At 35.1% G+C, this 13,377-nt stretch overlaps 1 protein-coding gene across 2 annotated transcripts; it reads left to right on the top strand.

The window, feature by feature from the left end:
* The first annotated feature begins 2,391 nt into the window (after positions 1-2,391).
* Positions 2,392-8,731, top strand: LOC106155425 (glutaredoxin-3). Of its 2 annotated transcripts, none has more exons than XM_013530281.2 (10): positions 2,392-2,554; positions 3,676-3,790; positions 4,024-4,098; positions 4,403-4,510; positions 4,820-4,904; positions 5,171-5,260; positions 5,626-5,770; positions 6,160-6,270; positions 7,459-7,591; positions 8,189-8,731. In XM_013530281.2, exons 1-10 carry the CDS (start codon positions 2,487-2,489, stop codon positions 8,231-8,233), a joined length of 975 nt encoding a protein of 324 aa, XP_013385735.2. In that variant the 5' UTR covers positions 2,392-2,486; the 3' UTR covers positions 8,234-8,731. The 2 variants fall into 2 exon arrangements, with proteins under 2 accessions (XP_013385735.2, XP_013385736.2); XM_013530282.2 differs by having other exon boundaries at positions 2,472-2,554; positions 3,679-3,790.
* The last annotated feature ends 4,646 nt before the right edge of the window (positions 8,732-13,377 follow it).

The raw sequence follows: 13,377 nt of genomic DNA, 5'->3' as shown, positions 1-13,377 counted from the left end.
TGAACAGTGCGGCGTTAGTTGGCAACGTCCAAACTATGAAATATTAGTGGACTCGTGGAGCAAGAAACCAATCATTAGACATTATTACTACCCCATATCAACGATTGTTATCTTAATTATCGTTTCACTGTTTTACTGTCCACGGCCTGCACAATTCGGGAAAAAACAAGAGTTAGAAGTAGCAATAGATTACCTCCAGGTATTCACTCCGTCTGCGATCTCATCTGACAAGTATTGCTTTGGGGTTGCAGGGATTCCATAACAGGTGCTTTAATCAAGGATCCACTTCCTGGGGATATTTTGACAAAACTTAAAATTGCTCAGGACACTTGATGTCACTATTTTGTGGTCAATCTGTCATCACCTATGTAACCATGCTTATCATCAGTCAATTGAAGTGTTCACACTGTTTTCAATTTCTTGCATGTGTATGTACTAATTGCATATGTGGAATATTAATTTGATTTTTTTACTACATGTTACAGGGTGGTAGTGAAGTTACCAGGAATATGCAGGCTCCAGGGTAGTGGGAAGCATGTCAGCTGCTGCACACACTTCTGCACCTAAATATAAATATGACTTTTTTGTTTGTCACCATCATGATGACAGATCAGTAGCAGAAGATTTGTTGGAATATTTTGAAAAGGTGGACATTGCTGGGAGGAAGTTGAAGGGTTATTATGATAACCGAGATGGAGATGGTGGTAAATCAGAAATTAAGAATTTGGAAGAAGCTATTGACAACAGTCAGTTAATTTTTCTTTTACTGTCCAAAGACTGTACACGTTGTAACTGGTATGAACACAAAGTGCATACAAGTTTGCAGACATCTCTAGACGATCAAGAAAGAAAGGGCTGTGTAATCCCAATTTATATTAATATTAAGAAAAATGATGCACCTTCATCTCTCAGGTCTATATGTGGTGTGGCATATAAAGAAAGCAAATCAAGCTATTTTTGGAAAAGATTAAAGGATATGTTTGATAAATATCTTGGACAGTCAAACAGTTGACCAAGAGGAAGTAGACTGAAGGTCTAACCCATAATTCAGTTTTTGATTATTTAAAAAAGAAAAACCATTGACAACAATTTATAATTTTTGATTGATTAATTTTTCTTTTTCTGTCCCAAGACCGTACAAGATTTTACTACAGTGTAGTATGGACACAAAGTGCATACAAGTTCTGACATCTCTAGACGACCAAGAAAGAAAGAGCTGCGTAATCCCAATTTATATTAATATTAAGAAAAATGATGCAGCATCATCTTTCAGTTCTATATGTGGCATATAAAGAAAACAAATAAGCTATTTTTGGAAAAGATTAAAGGCCATGTTTGATAAAATTAAAATATTGGACAGTCAAACAGTTTACTGGAGGTCTCACCTGTAATTCAGTTTGTGATTATTTGAAAAGTAAAATGAGAGTTTTTTATATTATTATATAAAGGTATTATGTAGATTTTGGGGGGCAATTTGAGAGAAGATAATGCAGTAAAATACATTTAAGTCTCATCATGGACAAAGTCCAATAATTTTCTTCATGGTTTTATTGTTTAGCTTCCTGGTGTTGAATGTTTAAAGATAATACAGCAGTATGTGAAGAGAAACCTAAAAAGTGACCACACATACAATTTAATTTACATAAAAAAAATTGAAGAACTTACACTATAAATGATTTTATATTTATACAGTGTATATTCCACCTTGGGAGAATAAATGCTTTTATTTATTTTTCATGTTGATGTAATGTTTAAAAATGTCAAAAAAATCAAATTAATATTCCACATATGCAATTAGAACACACATGCAAGGGATTGAAAACAGCGTACTTCCCTAGGATTTTTCCTGAAAAAGTATTTTCTACTCAAGAATCATTGCTTGATCTTTCCCAGCACTTGGATCTACAATGTAATGCTTTGTACCATTTTTAAATTAGCTTGAGGGGTTTTATTGTTTTAAGGTCTGAATTGGGAAAAATAAATAGATTTATTGGATATGTAATCAAAGAAATTTTGACTTTTTGCAATCCAGCTGTGGATGCAACAAACCTAATGACAGCAGTTAGCAAATGCTACAGGTACAGTATTCTCTGAGTCTCTGTATACATAACAATAATCAAATGTACCAGAAGGCTGAACCTATGTGCAGTACCTACTACCCCCAAACACAACCATACCCTTGCACATTTTAAGTGTATGTTGCTGTTTCTGATGTAGACAAGGAATGAGTGATGTAGACAATAATTATCTTCATTTTATCCATTAACCAAGTGCAAAATTACATTTGCAATGCACATACATTTTTTAAGCCATCTGGGTTCCTTTTGAAAGAATAAAAGTTCTCATCATGTATTGGCATTCAGAGTTTATTCACGTGGACCAATTATATAAATGCTTTTTGGATTCTTTTTTTTTCGCGAGTTGTTAAAAAAAATTACAGCTCGTTCCTTACTTTAGACAAATCCTTCTTTTATTTTCCACCCAATATGGCAGCCTCCAGTGTTGACATCACGTCTTCAGAAGATTTCGAAAAATTCATTGATACGACTGGAAAGTAAGTGTCTGATGCTCAATGTTTGGCTACGTGCTTGCCTTATCTTTCAGGTTGTTATGATTATCTGTAAGTGTTTTTTTATGGTAGAAAATCCAGATTGACGTCAATGAAAAGAGCGACCTGCCCAGCGCCCCCCCCCGTCAGTGTCACGCATATTTGTACTACATAACTGCTGAGCAAGCATAAACTTCCGCTGTACAACAGTTTTTACCAACATGAAAATTTATGTAGCAGCTTCTTAGTATTGTGTTTTGAGAATCGGGCCATATTTTGATAAAAAAGGGCAATTCGTTATGTAAAGAAAATTACAAATAATAGAGGTGAACGCATATATTTTTTCCTTGAGTATAAAGGTTCATTGGTCTGAAATTGTAACCGTTTCACTGGTTTTCAATCAAGGGTTCGTTGGGCTGAAGGTTTTTTAGTTAACATTTGGACCAATGAACCTTCAGACTACTGAACCTTCGGACTATTGCCACGGCCCCATTTACTACATGTAGTACTCCCCCACACCACTACTCCCCTACAGTGTTACTCTTCACAAATGCAAATACTCCTTAAAATGCAATACGTAAAACATGAATTAAAAGTTAATTGTTAATATCAGGACTTGAAAGTTATAAGATTTCTTATTAGGGGAGGGGAGGGAGGGGAAGGATGCCAAGTAATGTAATAATGTTGTTAGGGGGAATAATGATGTGGTGGAGTAACAGTGCAAGGACATACTGGTAGAGAAATTATCGCCGTCCTCACGTAAAGAAAGGTTGATACTTGCGGAAGAAATTTAGTTGCAAGTCTGTCAATTCCTGAATATAACCTTGCCAGTTAATCTTCTAAAATTTGCAATTTAATGACATCTTATGTACTTACCCAAAAGCTAAATAATAAACATGGATGAAGTTGTGCATTTAGCATTCATTTGCATTTTGATTTGCATTTTGTATTGCATTTTGTCATGATTAATGAAAACATAGTTTCCATTACAGTGAAATAAAACACGTTTATGGTTGTAAAAACTCAAACAGGATAATTGCATTGCACTGTACTAATGTAAGATCTATTCAATAATGCATATGTACATGTAGTTGAAGTCGGTAAACAATGTGTTTATGTCATTTCAGCAGTCTGGTTGTGGTCCACTTTAGTGCTGACTGGGCCCCACAGTGCAAACAGATGAATGATGTCCTGGATGAATTAACAAAGGATACCAGGTTTATAAATGTCAGATTTGTAAAGGTAAATAGAACTTGTAAATGAAATGTAATTGAAGTAAGTGCAATTACACTAATGTCTATGGCTTAGAAATGACTTCATGGTTTCAATTTTTGACTGTATGAAAAGCTAATAGAAACCCTGTTAATCTATCTTAATAAATGAAACTTGCATTTCAATCTACATTATACAAAGTTTTTATTTAATTTTTTTTTTCAAATTAATTTTAGAAATTATATTGAAAATTATTATTCCAGTTGGAGGCAGAATCAGCACCAGAAGTGTCTGAGAAGTTTGGAATATCAGCTGTTCCAGTATTTGTTTTTTTAAGAGTATGTTTATGTTTTAGCATTTTTTAAGTATTTCATCTCTTCACCACTTGTCCTTTTTCTTACCAGAGTCGCTATGTGCCAATTTGTTTTATTCAAAGTTAATTAAACTTTTTTATATGTTCTTTAAACAGTGGTATTTTTAAGGTTTACATAAATAGCAACATACAAAATAGCTTAGTGATAGTCAGATATACTGCTGAACATTTCAGTTAATTATGCATGTGTTTATTAAATCTTATGTATACTCAATAAGAAATGCTTTTAAAATTAGTGGGTGGTTATTATGTAAACTCTTATTGTGTAGGGCAAGAAAGAAGTAGACCGACTCAATGGTGCCAATGCTCCAGAATTGACCAAAAAAGTAGAGCACCATGCTTCAGTCGCAGCTACAGCATTACCTGCTCCAGAAGAGGTAACAGCTGCCACATATGTAGTCAGTTTTGTATCTGGGCTTATGTGGTAGAAGGACAGGGTGATCATAATTTTATTTCATGAGAAGGTGGTTTTAATCAAAATTTTGGTAACTCTGAATTATTATGAATGTAGTATTCTTGTTTGATGGTTGCTCATTAGCATGACTTTAACATTTTTGTTTCACTCTTTTAAAGGCTTTGGTGTTATAATTATGGTTGCTCACATTCTTTTTTATGAAGAGATGAAGGGCTTGCATATGATAACATTGATAGACATTTTATTGATGATTAGTGAACTCTCATTGTAGGACATAACAGTTCGGCTACGGAAGTTGATCAATGCGGCTCCAGTGATGTTGTTTATGAAGGGCAATCCACAAGAGCCAAGATGTGGTGGGTTCTGTTGCTAATGATCTGCTACTTGAACTGTATATTATAATTTTGTCTTATGACTCATGATAACTATTGATTGTCATTTACTTCAAGTTAACTTTTGTCTTATGTGTGGAATATCAGGTGATTGGCTGGATACATTTCAAGTTTTGCTCAGACTAAGCTATTGCTAGAATTTCAATTTACCAATCAATTTTTCAACAGACACTTTTTACAGGGTTATTTTTAATGCACATGCTGTCTTATGGTTGCTGTTTATATTATAGGCTTCAGCAGACAGATAGTGGACATTTTAAATCAACATGGAGTGCAGTACAGTACCTTTGACATTTTGTCTGATCAAACAGTAAGGCAAGGTACATATATATGTGTATTCTAGTCTCATACAGATTATAAAGTATTCATGCATGTTTGGGTTTATAATCAAATAGATAAAGATAATAAACCAAGGTGCATGAAATTTTATGTTGCATACTTACATAAACTGCCATACCAAAGTATGGGTTGTTGAAATTTTCACCGTTTGGTGTTATGGTTTTTTTTTTATCAGCCAGCACCTAGCCAAAAGGTATCAGTGTGTGTAAGAACACTCTTTTTAGGTCAGCAGCTCCAGTGGAATGGAATAGCTACCGATAGTAAACGATCGAACAAAGATGAATTGATATAAATGTCTAACTCATTTGTTCTCAAATTTAATATTGAAATATTTCCATATATTTAGAACTGAAAACTTTTTCTGACTGGCCAACATATCCTCAGCTATATGCCAATGGAGAACTGTTAGGAGGCCTTGATATTGTCAAAGAATTGGTTGAGACGGGGGAATTAGAGAGTCAGCTTCCTAAGGCGGAGAAATTGGAAGACAGGTTAGATTGGTTACAATTGTTTTAAACATTTACAAATTATGCCAACAGTTATGTTGATTTTATTTGTGCCACTGCAGCTGACCCAAAGAAAAAATTGTAACTTAATGCTGACAATCAAGTTATTGCTGTCTGAGAGTCGGTGGACATGCTTTATTTTTCAGCTGTTGTATGATAGGGCTCAGTTAACTGTGCTCTAAGAAAACTGTTAGAGAAATAAAATTAGTGATTTGATTTCAAGATTTGCTAAAAAATACTTACATAGCGCCTACTATGTGTTATATAAAGGAAACAAAGCGTTAGATAAAATAATGGACTGGTTCCTTTCACTATGAAAAAAAAAAACACAAGGTCTTGCTTTTTCTGTAATGGCTACCTCATGCCCCTTCCAGGTTAAAAAAATTAATAAATAAAGACAAAATAATGCTGTTCATGAAAGGGAACAGGGAGCAGCCAAGATGTGGTTTCAGCAAGCAGATGATTGCTGTACTGCAGGATGCAGGGTAAGTATTGGATTGAAGTCTGCAGTCTCATATTGGCGTCTCTTTAAAAAAACTTATAAAAACTGTTCTTATTTTACAAATAATTTTAGTTTACAAGTGTAAGGAACTTTTATTGAAAGCTACATTTAATTTCAGCTTAACTTGTGCATAAAATGCTGCAGTCAGTGACTGATCTGGAATCGTGGTCATCAGATTAATTGAAAGATTTGCTTTATTGTGTCAGATGAAACATTTCAATCATCTGAAATTACAATTTTAAGTCACTGGGATTTATATTCTCAAAGAATATAAGCCAGAGTTTGTCCAAACCAGTATCTTACATTTAATGTGTGCATTTTTAAAAGTTCCATCATAAGTTAACGTTAATATTATGATGTATGCCTGTGGTAATTTTTCCACTGAATTCCTGTTAACGTTGCTTATTGTCCAAAAAGGAAATATTAAAAAAGTACTTTGTTTGATACATTGGTAGACTGAAAGTTACATTCTCCAGCTTCATTGTGTGTCTGAAATGAAACTGATTACTCTTAGATTGAATTTTATAAAATTCGGACAAATACCAGACAAATAAAGCAAAAAAAAAAAAAGTTTGACCTTAGCTGTGTAAATATTTACTTTGGAGTTTGAAAGACACTTCAGATAGTTTAAGCTAGAACTTCAGGTTCATACTGTGTCCCTTTTCAGCTGAGAGATATTTAGATAAAAAAGAGTAATATGTTTTAATCTCTTAAAAAAACCTCCAATTAGTGTCTTTGATTGTGGAAGAAACCTGTGTTCCTCTAATACTTGACATGCCTGGTAAAAGTTTTATGTGTAAATAAATGAGAGTTGTTTATGTCAATGAACTTTGGGAATGAGCCAGGTATTATACAAACTTACAGAGGGGCCTCCTCTATGAGCCAGTAGTTTGTAAATCTGCTGTTTAAGAAAAAGCAGTGCTTTTTCTTCATTTATTATACACAGTTGTATCTGTTCAGGATCAACTGCACTTATAATGCATAAATAACGTGGACATGAATTGACTTGGTCTTTATAAGATTTTTTTCATTTTACCATAAGTAATTAACTTCGTTTAAACTTGGACCAGTGAATATTAACTGGCTTATTTATGAATTTTTAATTATTTTCAGAATTTGGAGAATATTTTAAAATTGAATGAGATATGTTAATCTTTTGTTTTATGTACAGGGTAAAATACAGTACATTTGACATCTTGGAGGATGAAGCAGTAAGACAAGGACTGAAGAAGTACTCAGAATGGCCAACTTACCCACAACTTTATGTCAATGGAGAACTTATTGGGGGTTTGGATATTGTAAAGGTAAAACCTTTTCAGCTAAAAGATATTTAGTAGCCGTTCCATACCTCTTCATAGTCATCAGATGTTAGTGATATAGAAAAAGACCTCATTCATTATATTGTAGACTTGTTTGGAATAAAAACAAAACAATGGTTAATGTTGAGTTTTTTTATTTGGTAGCTTTTAATGGTGAATTATAAATAAAGTTCAATGTACATTGTTAAGTTGTAGATGAAATGAAAATTCATTATGCTGCAGAGCAATATATATTATATAGTAGTATAATTATAATTGTGGATTATTCTTACTCGCTTGGTAGCATATGCTACAATGAGTATGATTCTGTTTTTGTATATTTCTATTTTTAACAGAAATGTTGCACAGTTTGAATTTTGTGTGTTAAAAGGGACCAATTTGTTGCGTAAGGCCTATGAACAGTTACTTGCATTTACTTAGGATCAAGCACAGACCTGGAGAAGAAAATAGGAAGATATAAGACTATAAAAATTCCACAAGCTGTTCTTTTAATTACACACAAAGCACTTTTTCATAATTGGCCTAAAGACGTAATGTGACTGTTACAGTATTTATTTTGATTTAATCTTTGTCTTTTAATAGGAACTAAAAGAATCTGGGGAACTAGAGAGCACTCTGCAAGGTTGATGCATGGAAGTCACAGAATACCTGAGATGGAGAAAAAGCATTAAAGACAGATGTTACATCAAGAGCATGGGCTTAACCTATACTAGACCTCACCTGGTTAAAACTCAGTATGTGGTTGAAACTTGGTTTAGATTAAGTCAGTTTTAGGAAAGTCATGGTTTTAACATGCATTGACCCACTGAGACATGTATGTCATTAAATATATCTTGGGCCATTATTTAAATGGTGGTCCATTCTTAACGTGACAATTGTCATGTAATTTAAAGTCAAAGGACGTATTTCTGCTTTGGAATTATGAATGGAGTGGGGAAAACACTTTGTATTTGATTATATGTTTTTGTATTTTCATTTTATAAGTTGAAAAACAAAATTACTACAGCAGTGCATTGCTTCACTAACACACCGCTACGGTCATTGCCGTAACTTTGTATTTTCCTTATACTTAAACGGAGTAATGGTGCTGATAATCTTGGAATAAAATTTTATTCTGAATAACGATTTCTAATTCTGGGTGTTGATGATCATTATGCATCTACTAATTGACAAGATCACACAACTAGTGGTCACTGAGGCGTTATTACTGAGGGATGGAGGGGTAACATCTTGTCAGCGTCGCTAAGCTCTTCATACAAAATTTTCAATCTAGGGACCGCTAACTTCGAAGAAAGTCCTATGAATTAGTTTGAGAAAGTTAAGTTTGGTCGCTTTGATGGATATTTTATACAACTTACACCGACAGCTGCTGGGTAGCACCGATAACTAACGATTTTATTGTATATTTGTTTCGTATAATCATGCTTGCAATGTGTCTCCGTGATCACTGTATCTTCAAAATGGTATCAAGGATGCCAACTGGCACCCATTGTCCTCATTCAATTGAGACGCTGGTGTAACGCAGCCCCAAATGATGCGTAGGCCTGGCAATTTCCCGCGATTTGGAGCGAAATACTAACTAGCTAAAGCAAACCCTTTTGAGATTGATTCACGTCATTGGCAATCCTTGTGTAATGGCTTTCTGATGAACAGGAAGAAGTCGGCGGTGAATTCGCCTTTGAAAGAAATTACCCAAGATTTGTAAGTCTGTTCCTGCTTAATGCTGATTGACATTTAGAATCGATTGTTTCAAGCCTAGGAAGTAGTATCGAAACTGAATCGTCGTTTAAGTTTTTAGGTATAGCGTCCGATTATGTCGTTTGTATACAATCACTTTGTATGAAAATCGACAGAACCACAAACGGCAGGTAACGCATTTAATGAAAAATGACTTAACTTCTAGTTACAGGCTGGAGGAAGGAGAGAGGCAAACTGCAATATATTGTTATTGCTGTGTTGGCAATTTATGGAAGTGTCTTAGTCAAATTATATCCGTCATTCTCTTTAAAATAGCATATTGCTTTGTAATTTAATTAACAACTGTTCAAAAGGGAAGAGTATACTGATAAGTTATCTTACAGTCGGGATTGCGCCAGTAAAATGTGTCATTTCAAAACAAGAGAAGGTATATTCGTTTTAAATGACTGTCAATTATCCAGTAAGGTCTTTTCTGGTTTTAGTCGCAAGTAGGAAGCTATTTCCTTTTTTTGTGTTCCTACATTAAATGCCAGCCATCAGTCAATCATTGTGATCAAAGTCGAGTGTTTAAGAGAGAATTAAAAAGATAAAACGACGGGCTACTGGGTGTTTCCTTAACGTTAAACGACGATTTTGATGAAAGGTGCAGACGACTCAACTGACTGAAGTGAAATGGACGATATGCCGTCACGCAGTAACAACATTATAAGTAAACACGCTTGCTACGATGTTGTCTTATGTTCAAGTTCAGTCTCGGGGTTGTATTGTGGCACCGAGAGGCTCTGTTCTGGTCTTACACCTGTGACTGGCATCATGGGGCCAAGGGTAACTTTGGATGGTTATCTTTGATAATCCCGATAGAATCTTAATCTCAAATTCCACTCGTTGTAGAACGACGTCACATTTGGACTCGCACAATACCGATAAAATTATACCAATCCTCAATCCTTATCTTACCGACTATACCGGTATAGCCTGTTTGTGTATATGTACATAAATGCGACTTAGAAAAAAACAAACAAAAAAATTGTCACATTGGAGATTTTTATTTGTTAAATTATAGGGTAATATTTTGCCACAACCTTCCTTTTAGCCCTATTTAGTACGTGAGCACCAACAGCGTGGCCCACCTACCTACCTGCCGGCTGCATATCGTACATTTCACTTATTTCCCCAATATTATGCTGATTGCATAAGCACTAAAAGCCGATTATACTGCCACTTGGGAACTGACACTAACACAAAACCAATTTTTACGCTCGACTACCAGCCTAAATGTAAATCGATTTCGTTTTTTTTTTTTGCGCTCTTTAAACGCAGCCCCCCCCCGCCCCCCCCCCCCCCCCCCCCCCCCCCCCACACACACACACACACCAACTGAAAACACGGGTCATACTTTCAGCTTTTCCCCTCAATTGACGCCTTTTCCTACACTTAAATCTACACTATGACTGAAGCATACTAGATTTACTAGGGAATCTTGCAAGGTGCCAGACTACTAAAGTGAATGATGTATGGTCTCTCTGTGTGGCTTTTACTTACCACTCATTTCTGTGTATCGCCACACGTTTTATTCCCCTTTTACCTTTAGCGGTGGGTGCAATGTTTGACTCAGAAGCTCGGCACATCTTGATCCGCATGTAGGAATAGGACAAATGGGACAAGAAAGTGACAGCAGTCATCTTGTTCAAGATTCATAAGTTGTATCGATACCAAAAGGAACGTTTTTTTTTATGTAAATGCTCAATTGTGTCAGTACCACGTAGCTTTTTGAAGTCGAGTATTTCCCTTCTGCCTTTTTATAATTAAAATAGCCTGTCATTCCATTTTTATTATACCGGTACATGTCAGGAGGAATCTAGTAGTAACCCAGGAACGGGTATATATATGCAGTTATCTCAATTTTTGTCAGTTTGTCAATTTCTTCTTATTACGTTATTAGAATGAAAATTACTCGGTGAAAGATCATCACAGATTTTAGTTTTTTTTCTTCTCTTTTCAAGGATGTGATGTAGCCCAATGAAACCCCATTTAATATATCTGAATTAACTGCCCAGTTTGAGCATGTCCTTTACCTTTTTTAAACCACGGTGTACGTCTTTCATTCTTTTTCCTTTGATAACGAGATTACTTGAAAGGTGTAAGATAAGAGTGATATCTTGATCCCATTGTCTTTCAGTGATAAGCCACTATGTCAAATTAAACCAATGTAATTCAGTTTCATGACATTTTATCAGTGTATCAGCTTTGGCAGAAAGAATAAGCGGGGAAAAGGAAGTCCCAGCCAAACAAAGAACTCGTCATGATTCTACAACATCGTAATTACTGCATGTCGTCATTTAAAAGATCGTAAATGTTTCTGCAGTGACAAGTGGCAAGTTTGGATGAAGATTTACGTGAATTCCCTTGTGTTGTAAAATCTGTCAATAAAGCATTGAGTGTTTGAAATAGCACCGCTAGATGGATAAATAAATAAATACTGCAAATAAATGATTAAATGAATAAATAAATGAAATTGCTAGAGCAAGGACTTGCAAACTATATAAGCATCTATGGGGCCCAGTTTTTCGCAAAATTGGCATGGTGCTGTTTTTTGCATGTTTGTGGTCTACTAAATTATGCGTGCCCAGGCTCCTATGGCCGGGCTGCTCTCTCGTACCACGCGGGTCGCTCTAAATCTGGTACAAAATTGCTGAAAACTCTCTTCTTCGCTTTTGTAACAGGCTATACTTGAGACCCTTGTGATATTAGAAGATACATATCAAGTCCATTAAAATTATTTTTCTATTGTGTAATGTGAAAATGCGACTCATTACACGCATTCCTTTGGTCCAGCAGCACAGTATGTGCAATATTCCAAACTACCAATGATTAAATAAAAATGAATCTGTAAATGTATTCTATTCATCAGAAAAAAAACTGTAATCAAGTTTTAAAGGATGCTCTCAGTTGTAAAAGGATTGTGTTACTTCTTTCACGGTTTCGTTTCAAATCAGTCTCAGTTTAATTGTGTTAAAGGTCTGTATTAAACGTGTCTTAATTGGATTCAATATCTCTTTGGTATTTTCTTATGTGCTTCATCTCATGTATAGTATATATGAGACTAGTTTGTATTCTGATAGCTGGTTTGTCCATGCTGTCTCAGCCAGAGAAATAAACGTGTCGATAGTAGTTGATCTCCGGAAAACGTACCAAAACTGTTGTGTTACATTTGTTGCATGATGAATGTGTTGCCCGTGGAAGTTGCTTATGGATCACTCTGATATCAAAGTACTGTAAACAGTTTACAATAGTATTCATTGATTGTCTTAAATTACATAAAAATGACAGGTGCAATCAATTTTATTGTGTCTAACACTTCATGCACTCTCTCTTCGCACACGTCTATCTTGAATGAGAGATCGAAATTCTAAAATACTCTATAAAATTTTGCAAATTGTAATCTGATTTTCATGAAAATCACATCAGTTCATCTTGAGACTATTATCAATCTACAAAAATGTTGAAACAAAAATATCTAAAATCGTGGCCTCTATCCCCAGGACGAAAAAATGTTGACCGCAAACTCACCAATGCCAAACGCACAAACCAGCAGACCAATATAATTGCGATTTTTGGCAAGTAACAAAAACGTTGTTCTTGCGTCACAGCCAATTTTGGATATTGTAGAATAACAAAAAAGTTGCCAGGACACAAAATACCTGTGGTGCATAGTATGCAAAAAATAAATAAAGCTCAAGCCTTATAAACATAATTACTGTTTGTTCCGAGCCCCAGATATGTGATTGTGATCTAACTTAACCCATGTTTTCATGATGCTATCGTAAATATACCTGTTACGAGCACCTCAATATAACCTGCGCACTACAAGGCCCCTCACCTCGTTTACCACAATCCGTATGTGTTATGTTGTCGCCTCTGCTTTGCCATTTTTTTTTTTGGGGGGGGGGGGGAATTCTTTTTGCGGCAAATGTCCAGGAAATCGTTTTCGTGTCTTTTCTCTGTTAACTTCATCGTTCTTCACAAGTCGATGTCGTATGATCTTATTTCACTATAAATTGCAAAAGCAAGGA

Source organism: Lingula anatina, chromosome 1 (genome assembly GCF_051362555.1).
Source record: "Lingula anatina isolate TDL-2025a chromosome 1, LinAna3.0, whole genome shotgun sequence".
Taxonomy (NCBI): domain Eukaryota; kingdom Metazoa; phylum Brachiopoda; class Lingulata; order Lingulida; family Lingulidae; genus Lingula; species Lingula anatina.
The sequence above is the reverse complement of the archived record's forward strand: the minus strand, read 5'-3'. Positions and strand labels throughout refer to the sequence as shown.